The sequence below is a fragment of the Alternaria novae-zelandiae genome (assembly GCF_023758075.1).
Source record: "Alternaria novae-zelandiae strain BMP 2774 chromosome Unknown scaffold_22, whole genome shotgun sequence".
Lineage (NCBI taxonomy): Eukaryota > Fungi > Ascomycota > Dothideomycetes > Pleosporales > Pleosporaceae > Alternaria > Alternaria novae-zelandiae.
The window spans coordinates 359,204-377,347 of record NW_026056982.1 but is presented as its reverse complement, the minus strand read 5'-3'; the positions used below and the strand labels follow the sequence as shown (position 1 = coordinate 377,347).

Sequence of the window (18,144 nt, the reverse complement as noted above, 5' to 3'; positions counted from 1 at the left end):
TAAATGTTAGCAACTAAAACGTATATATAAATAGAGTAGGTAGTTAATAGAGTTTACGTTAATAATAATTGTAAAGTATCTTATTAGTGTAAATAATAATCTAAGTATAAGGTAGAATAAGTATATAGACCTATTACCTTGTCTAGAATAATTATGTTAGTAATGTAGTTAAACATGTCTTTGCGCTTAACGCTAATAATAATAATATAATACTACTCTTTTCTTTATTAACGTTCTTAATAGTGTAATATTAAATATATTATATATTTTATATATAGTAAACGCTTACCTATTAACGCTGTATACATTTACTATTAAGGTAGTAAATTTATTACTACAAATATTATATACATTAATCTTTAAAGTAGTAAATACTTATTACTACAAACGTTGTATACGTTTCTTATTAAGGTAGTAAATATATTACTATATAGGTTATATATATATATATTCTTAACATAGTAAATTTATATTACTACAAACGTTGTATACGTTTACTATTAAAGTAGTAAATATATTACTATATTACTACAAACGTTATATACGTTAGAGCTTACTAGCAAGTTAATATATTACTATAATTGTTACAAATATTAGACTTTACTAGTATAATTATATATTATAGTAATTGTTGCAAATGTTTTAAATATTAGTAGAATTTAACTAGCGCTCTACTAGGTAAAACTTCTACTACTTTAGTTCTAACAATTATAAAGATTATTATAGATAATTAAGTAGAAATAAGGTATTATAGAGAAGAGAATAGTTGTTAGTTATATTAATTGTTTGTAACGTTATTGTACGTACTTTTTACTAGAGAGTATTAGTTATAGACACTAAATTAGACAAAGTTATTATTAAGACTAATTTTAGTTCTATACTTCTTAGTAGTAGCAGCGTAAGCGTAGAACTAGCTATTTTAAGAGAGCAACTATAATTATTAGTAACGTTTAAGAAAGAAAGCTATAATTAGTACTAACGTTTGCAGGCTTTAACTTAAGGTAGAGAAAGTTAAAGAGAAAATTTTTAAAACCTTAGCGTAGCTTAGATAGAATTATCTAGAATAATTAGTATATTGTTAGTAACGTTTAATAAGATAGAACTTATAGTAGAATTACTATTTAGAGTACAGAAAATATACTTCTTCTAATTACATGTTAGAATTGTTTAGAATGTTTAGAAAATTGTTACCTATAATTAAGAGAAATTTCTTAACTATAGCCTTCTTCTATAGATAACTATAGAGTAAAGTATTAATATTATTAAGACTAATAGAGATCTAAAGCGTTATTAATAATAGAATATAGTAAATTGTTAAGAATGTTTACCTTATTACTGCTAGAATTAGCCTTCTATCTAACTACGCAGGTTTAGTATTTAGGTAAGTAATCTATAAAGTATTAAATTAGTGCAAACAATATTTAAATTATTAGTAACAAATGTTTCTTACGCTATATTCTTTTGCGTAAACCTTCTATACCTTTAGTCTTCTTAGGTCTGTTTTAATATTAGAACGTTCTAAATAATTATAGTAGAAAGACTTACTATACGTTAAGTCTCTACTACTTATTCTAGGCCTAAATCTTACTAGTAATTATTAGAGATAATAGTATAATTAGCGTAAACGTTTATATACTAGGCGTTCTTCTACTAGACTTTCTTAGAAATAGAATAATTATTAAGCACCTTCTACTACCTACTATATTGTTAGTAATAATTATAGATATAGGTAATATTCTAACTTACTTCTTCTTAAGAATTGTCTAATATAATTTAGCTTAATCTTTCTTTAGTTAGCTACCTTACTTACGCTTAAGTCTAATTTTGTTCTAAATAATATTAACTAAAGATAATAGAGGCTTAGAGAGCTTAGAGCTAGATACTATTACTAAAATTATTATAGATAATTAAGGCGCTAGCCTACTTTAGTATAGATAATTAAGTATTTGCTATAGGTTATAGAAAGGTCTGCTTTTAATATTGTTAGCTACGTTTATAAAAAAAAAGATACCTATTACTATAGATTATTCTAAATAATTAGCAAGAGTAAAAGTAGAGGTAGATAGATTATATAATAGAGGTGTACTAGGTTAGGTAGAATGTTATAAATAATTATAAGGTAAAGGTACAAGGTAAAGGTAGGCTAAATTAGAAAATTGTTAAAAATAATGTAATTAGCTAGGTTAGGTAGAATAGTGTAAATAATTATAAGGTAAAGGTAGGCTAAATTAAGAAATTGTTAGAAATGTTGTAATTAGCTACAATTATTAGGCTAAGTAGTATAATTGTTAGAGCTAATTATTAGGCGAAATTGTTAGAGCTACTTATAAAGAGGTTTAGTAGGGTAGAGAATAAAAAACTTAGTCTAATAGGCTGTAATAAGTACCGCAGGGGTCTCTGCACGCTAGTGGCCACTAGGCCTAATTAGGCCTAGGTCGCTACTAAGACTGTCAAACCCCGAGTAGAAGTGGAGTGCCAACCGCGACGGCGTGTCATTTTAATGGAGACAGTCACCCAGACAGGCCAGGATGCAGTGTGCGGAGTGTGCGGAGGTGGGAGTGCATGCGGGATGGCCTCGCCAAATCCTGGCCCTGCATAGACCTGTCGTCAGAGGCGTCCGTCAACAAAACGCGGTGGGGGAGAAGCTCAAGCTCTTGGAAGGACCGAAATTATTTGCCAGCTGCTTGGGCATCGTGAGCTTCACTCCCAACCTCACTTGATTCTTCTTCTTCATTTCCCACTTCTTGCCCTGTTCTAGCTTGCTTCCTTCCTGGGTCGTATCACATTGACTCGAGAGCCTTCTAGAATCACCTCAGATAATCTACTTTACCTCGACGCTTACCTTCTCCTCATAATCCAGAGCTTCTCTCTACCAACTGCGACGTCCAATTGAATTGGGCTTTCTACTACAGCCATGTTCAGATCTCAGGTTTTCCGTCAAGTCGCACGCGCGGCCGGAGCCCAAGCTCCCCGTGCCACCTTCAGACCAGCACAGTCAGCTATCTCCTCACAGCGACATTTCACGTCCTCGCCTAGTCGCTTCGACAAGGACCCCTCCAACGAGGACGATGTCAACGCTGCAACCACATCGGGCGAGCCTGGTGAGAGTGGGGAGCACGAGGGTCAGTATGCACGTACCCGAGACGACATTGTCGTCGAGTACCCAGAAGAGAAGGACCTACCACCCTCCAACCCCGTCGTGGGTCGTGGAGGTGAGCACTTCAAGCGCACTTTGGCTTCGTTCTCCATGGAGGGCAAGGTCGCTGTCGTCACTGGTGGAGCCCGAGGTCTGGGTTTAGTCATGGCGCAGGCCTTGGTGACCTCTGGAGCCGATGTAGCCATTGTCGACATGAACAAGGAAGAGGGTGAGCGGTCTGCCAAGGGCCTGCTCGATATCTTCAAGAAGGAGAACCCAGGGTCTCGGAGGTAAGAAACCCATATGCAGAACCAACGACTTCAACTAAGTCAAAATATAGAATTCCCAAGGTCACAGCACATTTCTGCGACGTCTCGAGCCCGACGTCTGTCAACCAATCTTTTGCCGAGATCCTGAAGAAGCACGGCAAGGTCGACAACCTCGTTACATCGGCTGGCTTCACGGAGAACTACGATGCCATCTCCTACCCCCATGACCGCATACAGAAGCTTTGGGGAGTCAACGTTGACGGTACCTACCTGTACTCTGTGGCAGTCGCGAAGCACCTCATGGAGAGGAAGGTACCGGGCAGCATCGTCATGATCGGTAGCATGTCCGGAGCCATTGTCAACGTCCCACAGCCGCAGGCTCCGTACAACGCCGCTAAGGCAGCTGTCAGACATCTGGCCTCCAGTTTGGCGGTTGAGTGGGCTGGCGCTGGCATTCGTGTCAACTGCATCTCGCCCGGATACATGCTTACTGCGCTGTAAGTACACTGAGAGACGAAGATTGCGCAGATGCTAACAAAGTTGTAGCACCAAGAAGATTCTCGACGACAATCCAGACCTTCAGAAGCAGTGGACTTCTCTCATTCCTGTTGGCAAGATGGGACGTCCTGAGGACTTGATGGGTGCCGTCACCTTCTTGTCCAGTGACGCGAGTTCCTACGTTACTGTAAGTGATGTTCAGCCGCACCGATGAGCAACAACTGACCAAACCCAGGGTGCCGATCTCCGAGTTGACGGAGCCTACACATGCACTTAAGCCAGGGCTGACAGTGGAGAAACGTGAGCGAGAGCGCAAGAATGTATGATAGAGTGAAGAAGTCCACCAGCTGGAGTGATATTTTGCGCGCAGTCTGGCGACAGAAGGCGATATGGCAACTTCGATAATAGTATGAGATAATCAATCATTGAAAAAGACGCGACCCACTCCCGTTCCTGTCCGCGTGAACTTGACTCTTGCATTGTCATTGAAATTGGCGGGTGCGTCATGGTCCTAGGCAGACCATGATACAGCTGCAGCGCGTGTCTTAGTCATCCCGTTTCTCAGCCTCTTTGTGGCCGTGCGACTCCACCAACACCAGCCCTGCATAAAGCTCCAGTCCCTCCAAGGCGCTTCACGAGGGCTAATCTAGTCGCGTCATGTGGCATAAACAGTCACACAATACAGCATAACCGACCCTCACTCTGCTTCTTTGGCCGGCCCGAAGCCATGTTCAACATCTCGAATTTGGTGCAGAAGGCGCAGCAGTACATCGAACCCACGCTCAACACCATAGCCGCTCCCGCATCGTCAGACCGCCGACCCTCCAAAGCCACCCTCTTCCGCTACCAATTCCGCCTCCCCGACTCGCAGAACCCCCTCCAAGAGATTACCGCCGAGCTTACCCTCCAACCCCACCATTCCACGAGGGGCCCCGGCGACGTCACATCGGAGAAGGAGCGCAGCCAGGGCAACCACTATGTCGGAAAGCTGCACCTGAGCGAGCAGTATCTCTGCTTCTCCACACAGGGCTCAAGCTTCGCCAATACTGCCAGTCTGAGCTCCTCCAGCAGCTTCACCGGGCAGACTCACGGCGCGGGACCTGCGGGCAACGGTTTCACATTACCGCTATGCGGCATACGACGGGTGGAGCGGCTGCATAGTCAGAGCTACATGTTCGCGCTGGCGATAACAACGTGGAACGGCATACCAGACTCGAAATCGCAGGTGCCTGCTGGTCAGAAGCTTACGATTCAGCTCGCGGGGTCGCGACAGGCCTGCGAACGCTTTTGCGATGCTCTCAAGAAGGGACTGAGAGAGGGCGTCAAGGAGGTAGACAATCTGCGCAAGGTAGTGGGGCAATGCTACTCGGAGTATCTTCTCACAGACGCCGAGCAGAAGAAGGCCGGAGATGATGGCAAGCAAGCGCGAGAACACCCAGATACCGGCCTAGGCATGATCTTCAAATATCCAGGCAACGCACGGAAGCTGAGGGATGCGACAAAGATACGGCTATGGCGCGAGTATCTTAGAGGTATGACCACCAAGCGTGCTTAAAGACGTCACTAACATGCAGCAGATAACGGCCGAAGCGCAACTCTCATCCGACAACCTACCTTCCACAAGCTCATTCGCGTCGGTCTGCCGAATCGGTTACGAGGCGAGATGTGGGAGCTCACTTCGGGCGCCTTCTTCTTGCGCCTACAGAACCCGAACCTCTACACCGAGACCCTAGCAAAGTTCTCCGGTCGAGAGTCGTTAGCGATCGATGAGATTGAGAAGGACCTCAACAGGAGTCTGCCGGAATACCCAGGCTTTCAGTCCGAAGAGGGAATCGGTCGGCTCCGACGAGTCTTGACGGCATACAGCTGGACAAACGAGGAGGTTGGCTACTGCCAGGCGATGAACATTGTGGTCGCAGCATTGCTTATGTATGTGTACCCCTTGATATACAGCTGCTTTTGTCTAACGAAACAAGTTACATGTCCGAGACTCAGGCCTTTTTCCTCCTATCCGTGCTGTGTGACCGCCTCCTGCCCGGCTACTACTCACAAACCATGTACGGCACCTTGCTGGACCAAAAGGTCTTCGAATCGCTCGTCGAAAAGACGATGCCCATACTATGGGACCATCTGGTCAAATCAGACGTGCAGTTGTCCGTTGTTTCTCTACCTTGGTTTCTCTCGCTCTATATCAACTCTATGCCTCTAATATTTGCTTTCCGCGTTCTTGATGTTTTCTTCCTCGAAGGCCCCAAGGTACTCTTCCAAATCGGCCTAGCTATCCTGCGTATCAATGGCGAGGAACTACTCGACGCTACAGATGACGGCACCTTCATCTCAGTCTTGAAGTCGTACTTCTCAAGGCTTGACGAGTCTGCCCACCCGAAGTCCGAGAACCCCAAACTGCGAGCAGTCACTAGATTCCAAGAGCTCATGGTGGTCGCGTTCAAAGAATTTGCGGGCATCACACAGAACACCATCTCCGAGCAGCGAGCGAAGCACAAGGATGCCGTACTTGAGAACATCGAAAACTTCGCCAAGCGTACATCAATACGCAACCTCGGTCCCGATAGCAAGAAGCTGAGTGTGAATGACCTTGGCTTCTTGTACGACAAATTCTACGCAGTGTTGTACGAGCGACAGCAAAGAGCTGAGATCATGCAGCAAGAGGCTGAGCGCAAGGCAAAGGCCAGCAGGATGAAAGCGACTGAGGTTGTGATGGGTACATCTGGAAACGCGGAGAAGGGCCGTGTGGCACTTGGACCCAGCCCTACCCAGATGGACTACGATGCTTTTAGAGAGTTCCTGGCTGGTAAGTCATGCAGTATCGTTTCTATCTATATATGCTTACGGTAATACAGGTATCGCAAAGTGGGCAATTACTGACTCACCGAGCTCGCCACCTGAGGGTAGTGGTACTCAGTCTCCGCACTCATACTTTGGAAACAGTATGAGGAAACGACCGCCAATGTCGCCGTGGGGAACAGGACCGGAACCAGCGGATCACGAGTTCATGCGACGCTTGTTCCGGCGCTGGGACGTAGACATGACCGACTCGTTATCGCTACAGAATGTTGTCACTGGCTTCGCGCACGTAAAAGGCACCAAGGACATCATGTCCAACATCAGCTACTTTTTCGAACTTTACGATGACGACGGCGATGGCAGGGTAGATCGTGAGGGTATCTTGAGAATCTCAGAAGCTCTTCTTTTCCTGTCGAGGCGAGGCGTCCACGACCCAAGTCCGGCTGCCTCGTCACTTGACGTAAGCTCGGAGGCAGGTTCAGAACGCATCGGTCGCGACGAACAGTTCCTGAGCAGCGTCTCCGCCTTCATTCGGCATTGTTTCGAGTACGCAGACCCCGATCACCCTTCTAATCAGTCAAATAAGGCAGTCGACCAGGTCTCAGAAGAGGTTGACAACTTCGCTATTGGCGATGACGAAGAAGATGACCTGATAGACTTTGGATCTGAGCCATCAACACCAAAAGCCACAGCAACCACGTTCGAGAAGTCTGAAAAGAACCCAATGTCACCAACACCATCAAATCATACCACTGAATCAGATGTTGCAGAGCGCAACGACAAGGCAAAGTCGGCAAACCTTGCGCTTGACCCGAACAAGCCTCTTCACATAACGCTTCCTACTTTCCGCATGGTCATTCTCGCCGACGACGCACTACTGAATTTCTTCGAAGTCGGCTTCTCATCGTCCTTCCGCCTGGCCGACGAGACGCTGTCCTCGGGATCCAGCTTCCACAACCTCACCACTTTCGCCAATGCTGGAAGACAAGGCGGCGGAGGTGGTGGACTAGGCGGTGTGGTCGGCGGCGCTGGCGCTGGTGTTGTGCCACCCGGCAAGGGCCTACGAGGCATGCTCGACAACATCGTCAATGACGGAATGCGCGTTGCAACTGAAGTGAGGAGGCGATACGACGAAGCGCAAAAGGAGCTGGACAAGGAAGCTCGACACGGACGAGAAGACGATGACGATGATGAGGAGGTTGATGCGAAAGACCTGGACCTCCTGGAGGGTGCCGAGACGGTGGACGTGGGCGCATCAAAGGGGGAAGCACCGCTGGACCTACTGTCACCGGCAGGTACTGGGGAAGAGATCAAGCCGGCTAGGAACCGGTCGGCTAGTGATGCGAGTAGAAGAGTGCTTGAGTTTGAGCGGTAGCATTTGGGACGTAGCAGGAGTGATCTCTTTGGAGTTTAGGATTATCTCAAGACCTTGCTTCTGTGTAGACTCATGTATGGAAACGTTCAAAGTTATCTTCTGTGCACCAAGATTAGTGATGTCGCCTACGTTGCATAGCCCATAGTCGGAGGGCGAAGACCCCTGACAGCTATCCGACGTCAACCGCGTGCGTGTCTCTAGCTCTCCACAGCTACCCCGCAAGTCTCGTACCTGGCCCGCGGCTCAGTTCCGAACGAAGCTCACTAACACCAGCTTTCTCCACACGAGCATATCTCACGATGCACGTGTATCCTTCCTTACCTCCGATGCATTCCGCGTCTGAAGATGCTTCGGTCGCTCTTTGCTCGTGCTGCAAGGTCCCGTAGGCCTGCTTACTGCGCACGACGCGGTCTACTCACACAAGCATACAGCATTGGGCCCAATGAGGCATGTTCCAAGCTTCCCGATGATGTGATGGTGGAGACTGACGTTATGATAGCCGCCATTACTGGAGAAGACGGTGCCACAGCACTTTGACGAGGTTGTGAAGCAATACGGTGACAGGAACGCGTACGTGCCGACTGACACAAGCTCCAGAGACGCGTTGCTAATACTCATATAGAGTCATATCGCACCATCAACGTATACACCTGACGTACGATGCGCTCGATCGCGACTCGAACAGGCTTGCCAGGGGACTGCAGAAGCTTGGCGTGAAGAAGGGGGAAAGAGTCGCCGTCAGTCTAGGGAACAATGCTGAGTTCGCTACTGTATGTTGGAAGCATGTTGGAGACGCATAGTTGCTGACCAGGGAAAGCTCACGTACGCGCTGTTTAAACTGGGAGCGATACTGGTATGTAGCCAACCGGCTAGGAGCATGGGCACTAGCAGCTAACAGCTACACAGGTGCCACTGAATCCCTCGTTCAACGCACCCCAAGTCCTCAACGCGATCAATCACCTAGATGCCGCGCATCTCGTCATCGGAGCCGAAACGAACCTCCCGCGTAAAGACCCGCGCTCCAATATCTCGCTCCTCACGCACTTGATACCCAATCTCGCCGGCTCGACCCTCGAATCCGAACTCGTCCCGTCGCTGAAGAACGTCATACTGGTGAATAACGCGCAAGGCAGGGTGGATCTGGGAGACTATAGGAGTCTAAAGAGATACGAGCACGTATTCGAGGATGGCGCACAGGACAATGCGTTCGAAGATCAAGGCCTGCATCCGGATGACATCGTCAATATCCAATTTACGTCTGGCACTACAAGCATGCCGAAAGCTGCGTGCTTAAGTCATAGGAGTATTTTGAACAACGGAAACAGCATCGGCGATAGGATGCTATTAACGCCAGACGACGTTGTGTGCTGTCCGCCTCCATTGTTCCAGTAAGTCCTTGTAGCAATCTACTGTCAACATCAACTGACTGTTTGTAGTTGCTTTGGATGCATTCTGGGATACATGGCCACGGCTACCCACGGTAGCGCCATCGTATTTCCCACCGAAGCCTTCAATGCCCTGGCCACACTTGAAGCCGTTCGCGAATACAAATGCACAGCCCTCTATGGCGTCCCCACCATGTTCGTAGCTGAACTGGAGCTGCTGGCTCATGGTGCTGTACCCAAAGATGGTTTTCAATATCTGCGTACCGGCATTGCAGCAGGCTCTGCTATACCCTCGGAACTCATGCGCAAGCTACACAAGAACCTGAACTTGACTGAGTTGACCATCTGTTACGGCATGACCGAGACCTCTCCTGTATCAGCCATGACCACCACGGACGACCCGATCGAAAAGCGCATCGACAGCGTCGGTCGTCTTCTCCCACATGTTCGCGCCAAAGTCGTCAGTCCGTCAGACTGGTCGCGCACACTTGACGTAGGCCAACGCGGCGAACTCGCAGTGTCAGGCTACCTCCTCATGAAAGGGTACTGGGGTGATACAGCACGCACAGAGGAAGTTCTACAACCGGACGAAGACGGTATGCTATGGATGCATACCGGAGATGAGGCGTCTATGGACGAAGAAGGATACATCAAGATTACTGGCAGGATAAAAGATCTGATCATCAAGGGGGGCGAGAACATCCATCCACTAGAGGTCGAGAACTGTCTCTTCGCTCATCCTGCTATCAGCGAGGTTAGTGTGGTGGGTCTACCCGACGAGCGGTACGGTGAGGTTGTCGCAGCCTTCATAGTCACGCATGCTGGCGATGATGGGAACGTGACCACGGACGAGGTGCGAAACTGGGTCAGGGAGAAATTGAGCCACCATTTAGGTAAGTCCATGCGCTCCTACAACATCGAATTCGAAGCCTCGGGCCCGCCTAGGAACTATGCTGACTGTATGTACTAGTGCCGAAGTACGTCTTTTGGGTCGACAACTACCCCAAGACTGCGAGCGGGAAAATCCAGAAATTCAAGTTAAAAGAGCGAGGAATTGCGCTATTGCAGGAGGGTAAAGGTCTAATCTAACGTCCTGTGCGCCTTGCACTCTGCAATAAGAAACATACTTCTCTTGACTGTCGTGGGTATCGTGGATCTGATGACTAATTCGGAACAGAGACTTTCTTGACGAATTTTGCAGATCTTACAAAACCATTAACAGTGGCAACATCTGTCGCTAACCGAGACCTTTACAAATCTATTCCTAGCTAAAGGCATGCGGTCAACAAGGATATTGATGTATAGTACTTTATACGAGGAACATGTGTGGGTCGGCTCAACATACTGCATTCAGGCGCGTAAGCCTCGCAGCTTGGTACTATCCTGGTCTCCTAACGCGGACAAGAGCGCCTGCACGCAAAATTTGTTACCCGCATTATGGACCATTCTTGGACGAGAAGCGAAGCTTTGGATAGGGTTTACAAGCTTGCTGGCCAGTTTGCGCTGAATTCGTGGGTCATCCGCTTGAGCCCTTTTGATGCATGAAGTGCGCCCTCCAACACACTCGCACGCATAACTTTCAATTTCTAATCGCGCCTTTCTTGCACACCGGACTATCTGTTATTGAATACTCACGTACTAGTTATCCGTACATTGTCGCTCTTGCCTCATTCTCTATAAGAGTGCGTAGGCTAGCTAGCATTCGAAGCTCAACATCTCTCAGCGTGGACACAATACACCTCCTGCGAACCAGGAACTACTTCCTCATCGACATCAAAACTAAGCCCTCCGCCTCCTACTAGTCGAGACCGTCCCAATAGGCACTCGCCTTCACATACGCGAACATGTCCAAACCAGCAACAAACACAAAGACGCCTACTCCCTCTAACCCCTCCTCTCTAAAGCCCCGCTATGAGATCCGTAAACTAGAACCCAAAGATCTGCTCTGGGCGACCGCCATCCTAGCCCACAGCCACGGTTTCCACTCCGCCATCTGGCAGCACATATGGCCCGACAAAGCACTCGGCCGCTGGACACTAGAAAGCGCCAAGAAGCTCGAGTACCTCGTAGCCCACCAAATCGACTCTGGCCTGTCCTACGGCGTCTTCGACACAGAATACGAATTCAAAACCGCAGAGGCGAAAGAGGCAGGCGGGAAGCTATTCTGGGATGTCAACGAACCGGAGGAAAATAGCGTGGAGCAAACCCAAGGACGGAAAGCAGAGGGCTTGAGACTACTCCGGCAAATGGACTTTCCGATGGTTAGTATAGCGTTGTCGTACGACGGCTTCGTCCCTCTCGATCCCGCAAAGATGGGCCCGGTAGACGAAGCGATACCAGAGTTCGGTCTGCTCTTCAGCACTCTACAGAAGCTCGACCCGAGGGATCCAGCGGAGTGGAAGGCTACCGCACCAGGTCAGGTGCTGATGCGCAATGCGACGTCTACACGCCACGATTATGAGGGCGAGGGTGTTGCGTCAGGCGCGGCGCGTTGGCTGCGGCGCGAGGCCAAGTTGATGGGGTTTAGGGGTATCCAGATTGAGTGCATTGCGGATGCTGTGACGCATCTTTGGAGCGATGGTGTGGAAGAGCCGTTTAAGGGGAGGGTGGTCAGTGAGTTTGATACGGAGACTTGGGAGGATGAGGAGGGACAAAGGCCATTTGGTTTGGCGAGGCAGAGATGTACTAAGTGTTGGGTTGATCTGTAGGCTGGTGGTAAGTGAGAGGATGAGAAGAGAGTGGATTTGGATTTGAAAGCCCTAATGATCGCTCATTTGATTACGCTGCGTGGAAGCGTCCTCTACTGGTACTAAGTGATGAGACCTCTGACGTCAGTGCCCAGGTGGTGTACATCAGCCGACGGGCACAGTCAAGAACTGCAACACTTTCTGAATCACAACCAAGCTCTGCTCGCATGTTACACATGACGTTGGAATCAATCGAAAGACCGTAGTAATTCCGATACCCCGCAACATCGACAAAATGACCGATATTCGCCCGCGGGTTGAAGCCGAGCTTCTCGTTACAAGAACATGCTATCTCTCGAACGATCCCGTCTTCTTCATAGTCCTCATCATCACAGAGTACAATTTCAAAGAGGGAGTTATATACCTCCAAGATGGTCTCGCAGGCTCGAGGCTTTACCATCCCATGAACTCCAGCCAATTTATTCAGTGTCTCGACAACGAGACGGGTGAGGAAGTTGAAGTCGTGCGCCAAGGCACAGAGCCAGTTCTCTTTCGTGAAGACCAAAGCGAAGTAATTTTTACGACAGGGAGGCCCAGTAAATCCTGCGAAATGCAGTTCATTACTACTGCTCTCCGACCAGATAGGAAGTACAGACTGTGCTTCAAACCGACAACCCCAATTTCGCATTGGCCAGTCAGCGCGGTGAATACCTCGACTTCTCTTCCAAGAAGCCCGGGCGGTTTGCTATCTGCGTCTGAACTTCCTACACCAGCCACACCGACTATACCCTGGCAGGCCGCCAACGGCAACGACACAATCATCTTCGAGACCCGAAGTTCGCGACCAAAGACACCTAAACTCACCGTCTCTCTATCAGCACCGTCGACATACTCTCTCTCCTCTCCCATCAAAAGATTCGCTTTCACGCTCACGTTCTCGACGGACGCCGCGTGTCCCTTCACGGTCCACGCAGATCGCGCATGGGTCAAGTCTCTTCAATCAGACTTGGCAATCCTCGACGCAACGTCGCGCTGCAAGCTCGAACCCTATCTAGATGTATATCGCGAGCATTACGAAAATGAAAGACACGAGTTCATACGATTCGAAGGAACGTATACGGAGCACCGAGAGTTGGATTTCGGAGGCGGGAATTTGAGTAGGTTGGAGCTAGAGGTTGGGAAGGAGTATATACTCTGCCATCTCGGCGGATCGTGGTGGTGGACAGAGGATACGGTAGATGAGGTAATGAACTACCTTGCTTCTTGGAGTAGTGCAGGGTTGGAGGTGGGTACGAAAATCGAGTTTGAGGGCGCAGGGGAAGTGAAGTTTACGGTGGTGGAGTAACGATCCTCTGAGGGTATACGAGCAGTCGGTTAATGTGCATCTTGAATGTCACGGCTCAGATAGTTTTGGAATGATACGACTATGTGAAGCCGTTGCGCAGTCTTGGAACAAGACTGAGGGGCATGTAGCCGTCAATACACGGGTACCGTCCATTCATCGAGTAGCACGTCGACGATGTCTCTGTCCACTGGACTCGAGGCCGGTTCGGTCTCCCTCATCTCCTCATTCTCCTCGAGCTTCAACACTAGGTCAGCAGCATCCTTGGTACAGGGCTCATCCTCATCTTTCACCAAACGCCGTCTTTTCCTTGACGAACGCTGGCCATCGTCCTGCTCCGTTCCATCATCCGGCAACCGTGATGGGTATGGGTCTATCATGGACGCGTTCGAAGGCGTGCGGGCTTGGTGAGACAGGTTGCTAAGCACAGAGAGGTCGGGTCGCGCAGGAAGCCTCGCATATCCACTCGAAGAGGATAACCTGAGATTGTACGGTTCCCATACCTTCCCAGAGCCTGCACTCGGCCAACCTGACACGCGTGGAGATGCGTGCGCATCTTGTCTCGCACTGCTTTCAGGCTGAGAAGTGATATTTTCTGTCATCGAATTATCCGTCATCGATTGGCTGGTGCCATCTTGTTCTCGTTCCAAAAGTGGTTTCCTTTTCCTTTTTCGACAATCCAAGAACATCAACTGATATTGATAGTCTCGCAGGGCAGTGGTAGGGCTCGGCGGTTGTGGTAAGAGTGTCGAATCTGCGGTCAGCGTGGGAGACTGGTTATGCAGCGAGCTTTCGACACCGCTTTGTGATGACTGAGATATCTCAGGAATCACAGGTCTGCTGTAAGTAGGCATAGAAGGATTAGAAGTAGAGACTGGTGGTAGCATGGGCCTGTTGAGCATGAGCATAGCAGGACTACGCAGGCTTTGAACCATCCCTGACATTGGCTGCATTGAAGCTTGCGAATGAGCTTGTTGGTGCTGCCAATGAGCTTGTTGGTGCTGCGCTTGAGCCTGTTGTTGAGCCATGTATTGCGCCTGCCTCTGAATCTGCGCCCACGTCTGCGATAATGCTTCAGGAGGCTGCTGAGCCAGTGCTGACTGTCCTTGACCAAGACTAGGTCGTTGTTGCTGACCAGACAGATCCAACGGAAAGTCTGAGGCTGTACTTCCACTCGGCACTGGAGGATTATGGGGCGTTTGCGCATCAAATGATGGAACCGTTTCCACAGATTCATGGGACAGAAGAGGCGGGTGCTGTGGGCTCTGCGTCGACGATAGGGCATCGAGATTGGTTGTTTGCTGAGGCACTGAACGCTGCTCTTGGCTGAAATAGAAATCATCCAATGGAAACTGCGTGTCCTTATCCTGAACGTGAAGAAAGCTGTCAAAGTCAAAGCTCTCCAATTGGCCTCCGTCATCGTCCATATTGAAGTCGATGAATGGAGAAACCTTTCCAAAGTCAGCAGCTGACGGAAGCTTGATACCTGATTCGAACTTTCGGCAGAAGCGTTGATACATCTTGTGCACGTGTCGCTTCCGATGTTTCTTCTTGTCGACATCGAAGTTCTTTTGTAGCATTGTGATGCGCTTCAGAAGTTTCTTCACATGGTCCGCTGCTTTTGCCAGTTCTTCGGTCGAGATCTGCTCCTCATTGTCATCACCTGACATCGTAGCGTCGCTATCAGAAGTGTCTGAATCATCTGCGGTTGAAAGGTCGATGGTAATGGTGTCTTTCTGAGGCTTTGAGCGCTTCTCTAGCGGAGGAAGCTCCATGACGGGAGCGCTGGTCATAAGCTCCAAGGTTGGAACACGGGAGGCGATGCTTGATCTTCGGAGAGTCTCTTCGTCACCGAGTGCGACATGGCAGAATCTATTCTCGAGGGCTTGCAGACTTTTGAGTGAGTCCTGCTGTCGTTGGTGCAACTCGCGGATCTTGTCACGCTCTTCTTCCAAGACACCTTTCTCCATTCTTCTATCGCTATTGTCAGCTGTATTGCGCGCATGGCAGTGTGCTATCTTGTCTCACCCTCGCGCCTGGCCTTGGGCCAATTGCAGAACATGTAGCAAAAGCACAAGACTGTTCTTCAAACTCTCGAGCCTCCTTCGGTTCAATTCGACCCGCTGTTCCTTCATCGGCCAGGCCAGCTTACCCATCGCGCTCAAGCTTTTCTTTCCATCCTTTGCAGTCTTTCTCCTCTTCTCTACTATCTCTGATACTTCGTCGAAGACGCTTTGGCACTTTTTGATGATGTTGTTAGCGTCCTGGATAGCCTTCTTCGACACGATGGATCCGGCCTCCTCGGACTCAAACACCCTGCCAACGCTTTCGAGCGCATTCGATGTGAGCTCTACATCGTCGGCAATGTCCTTGACGTCTTGGTCTGCCCGCGCGGCTGAGTTCGTGAAGTTGTACAATGCGACGCTGAGCTTGGCACCAGCGCCTGCGATCTGGATGATGCTAGCTGCGAGGCCTATGACTTCGGCCATCGTAGGATACTTGCTGCGTGCGCATTACTTGTCCGTTCGACAGTTTTGCATTGCAATGGTGCTAGGATTGAGCGCGAAGATAAGGGCGGATTGAGAAGGAAAGCAGCCTTCGCAAGAAGGCTGAGTGCCTGCATGACCCGCTGCGGCTGAGGCGCAGCCGCATGCTGTGAACATCTTGCCATGGGAATTAGAGCAAATGAGGATGCCGTCGCACACGCGATGCTGTACAGCGCTGTGAGCAATGCAGGCAAAGATATGCGACAATTGTTTCGCGTACAGACATGATAGGTGTCCTACGTAGTGCTTGGGTCCAGTGTAGGTGCATGTGGCCCTCAGATGTGCCTGCCTGTTTCGATTCCTCAGTTCCGCGCCTCCGCATCGAATCACTATCTCACACCGCTCGACTGAAGAAAAAGACAAGCTCCTCTTCATTTCCACAAATTATACCTTGACAATTACACGTGCACCAAAGAATGAATGGGCAAGCAGCTCTCTTCGGTTTTATCGCGGCCGAGCTTCGCACAATAATACACCGGCTGCAGGACGAACAAGCAGAAGAGTTAGGAGACCATACAGTGCAGGAACTTTGAAAGAGTAAGGTCAGTCTGGCGCATCATGCAGAATGTGAATGGTATAGACATCATGTTCTGAAGCTAAGCTCTGGGTATATAGCGAAACAGCATGGCAATGCAAGAAAAATGTAGGAATGGCGTGTGACTTCATCGAGCGCCCTCAGCTACCCTCCACCTACTTGACATGTACAAGTTCGGGTGTCTGCTGGTAGTAATCCTGTTGCCCATTGCCATAGCCGTACGTGACCTGCTGCTGCGTAACGGGCGCATACGTTTGTTCGGTCTTCTCGATCGTCTGGTTCCAGGAGACGTGTTTGGCGATGCCCAGCAGCGTTATAAAAGCCAAACATTTGACTAAGCCGATGATGTAAGACAAGGCCAGCGATGCGCCAAGAGAAGGTGTTACGGGCCAGTAGATACTGGATGAGTAGACTACTCCCAATGATGCGTTCACGAATAGGGTAACATAGAGGGCGGTAACCCAGCCGAAGAGGTCCTGGGGCTGTTAGCATATGTACCAGTAGATAGTAGCTGCCATGGACTTACACCTCCGGGTAAGCGTCTTGATCTCAATGCCGAAACGTTTGACAGAGACATAGCCGCCGAAATAATAACAACGATCATCCATACGATGTCGTAGGCAAGATCGAGACCATTTGAAACTAGTAACGCAAAGTCCCAGTTGGATTCCAAGGAGTTGTCCGCCAATGCGACGTAGGCAAACATGCTAACGTCTGCTAGGATGATAGCAAACGCAACGCCAATAGTAATCAGAAGTACGGTCTTGGAACCAGATGACATGTTGCCAAATTGCTTGTGCAGCATGGAGTTCAGGACGTAGACAAACACGAACAGCAGCGCAGCATTGGCCAAACCGCTCATGATGGCGGAGGCAACGTTGATATTCCAATAATCAACGTAGTCGATGTTGTCGCACTGTGACATGACTTGGCTTACGAGACCTAAAATACGCGTGCTGGAGCATGTTAGCACTACTAAAGCCTGCAAAATGCACTTTGTCCTTACATTACTTGAAGGAACAGGGCTACAACAAAAGGTACACCAATCAACTTCTTTCCGGCACCGCTCTTCTTGCGGATAAAGAACGTTGATATGAAAATACCCGTGTACAGAACCAGGAACAGCACCACAAATGCAAGCGCGGCTTGACTGTACGGTGTATTAAAGGCGTCGGGGCATGAAGCATTGCTGTATCCGGTGCCGCCGCCGCCGCTGCGTCTGGGTGCCATGGCAAAAGGGTGTTGGTGCTGATCAAGTCCCCACGTTGTATTTCCGAAGTCAATGGGAGGTGAGTTGGCGTTCGACTGACGGTAAGACGCGAGACACGGTTCGCGGCGACCTCAAGAGTATTTCAGTAATAACAACTGCATGCTGCATTGGTACTCCGCCTTCTCACAGCCTGCAGCCTTCCCGTTTTTCCCGTTTTTGGGATTAAGTCAGGGGCAACTGAAGCGTCGCTAAGCCTCTCAAAGCGTTTGTCGGGCGCCTTACTGTGCCAGAAGGATCGAAGCGAGAGTGCGCGAGATCCTGTGGACGCCTTGGAGCCGGGGTGTCAAAGCCTTAGC

The 18,144-nt window shown here is 49.0% G+C and overlaps 6 protein-coding genes across 6 annotated transcripts; 4 read left to right on the top strand and 2 right to left on the bottom strand.

The window, feature by feature from the left end:
* Positions 1 to 2,914: 2,914 nt before the first annotated feature.
* Positions 2,915 to 4,180, top strand: J4E88_009086 (uncharacterized protein; the record flags this gene model as incomplete). Its single annotated transcript, XM_049402691.1, has 4 exons — positions 2,915 to 3,426; positions 3,477 to 3,902; positions 3,952 to 4,090; positions 4,139 to 4,180. 4 exons carry the CDS (start codon positions 2,915 to 2,917, stop codon positions 4,178 to 4,180), a joined length of 1,119 nt encoding a protein of 372 aa, XP_049251546.1.
* A 450-nt stretch (positions 4,181 to 4,630) lies between these two features.
* Positions 4,631 to 10,557, top strand: J4E88_009085 (uncharacterized protein; the record flags this gene model as incomplete). The annotated part of the gene is made up of 10 exons (XM_049402690.1): positions 4,631 to 5,435; positions 5,481 to 5,832; positions 5,880 to 6,715; positions 6,765 to 8,062; positions 8,583 to 8,653; positions 8,706 to 8,853; positions 8,901 to 8,936; positions 8,990 to 9,471; positions 9,520 to 10,361; positions 10,439 to 10,557. 10 exons carry the CDS (start codon positions 4,631 to 4,633, stop codon positions 10,555 to 10,557), a joined length of 4,989 nt encoding a protein of 1,662 aa, XP_049251545.1.
* Positions 10,558 to 11,312: 755 nt separating this feature from the next.
* J4E88_009084 (uncharacterized protein) lies at positions 11,313 to 12,176 on the top strand (the record flags this gene model as incomplete). Its single annotated transcript, XM_049402689.1, has 1 exon — positions 11,313 to 12,176. The coding sequence occupies one exon, from the start codon at positions 11,313 to 11,315 to the stop codon at positions 12,174 to 12,176; it is 864 nt and encodes a 287-aa protein (XP_049251544.1).
* A 274-nt stretch (positions 12,177 to 12,450) lies between these two features.
* On the top strand, positions 12,451 to 12,914 carry J4E88_009083 (uncharacterized protein; the record flags this gene model as incomplete). Its single annotated transcript, XM_049402688.1, has 2 exons — positions 12,451 to 12,726; positions 12,801 to 12,914. The coding sequence occupies 2 exons, from the start codon at positions 12,451 to 12,453 to the stop codon at positions 12,912 to 12,914; spliced, it is 390 nt and encodes a 129-aa protein (XP_049251543.1).
* Positions 12,915 to 13,631: 717 nt separating this feature from the next.
* J4E88_009082 (uncharacterized protein) lies at positions 13,632 to 15,986 on the bottom strand (the record flags this gene model as incomplete). Its single annotated transcript, XM_049402687.1, has 2 exons — positions 13,632 to 15,471; positions 15,526 to 15,986. 2 exons carry the CDS (start codon positions 15,984 to 15,986, stop codon positions 13,632 to 13,634), a joined length of 2,301 nt encoding a protein of 766 aa, XP_049251542.1.
* A 747-nt stretch (positions 15,987 to 16,733) lies between these two features.
* J4E88_009081 (uncharacterized protein) lies at positions 16,734 to 17,808 on the bottom strand (the record flags this gene model as incomplete). The annotated part of the gene is made up of 3 exons (XM_049402686.1): positions 16,734 to 17,054; positions 17,105 to 17,534; positions 17,585 to 17,808. 3 exons carry the CDS (start codon positions 17,806 to 17,808, stop codon positions 16,734 to 16,736), a joined length of 975 nt encoding a protein of 324 aa, XP_049251541.1.
* Positions 17,809 to 18,144: the final 336 nt, after the last annotated feature.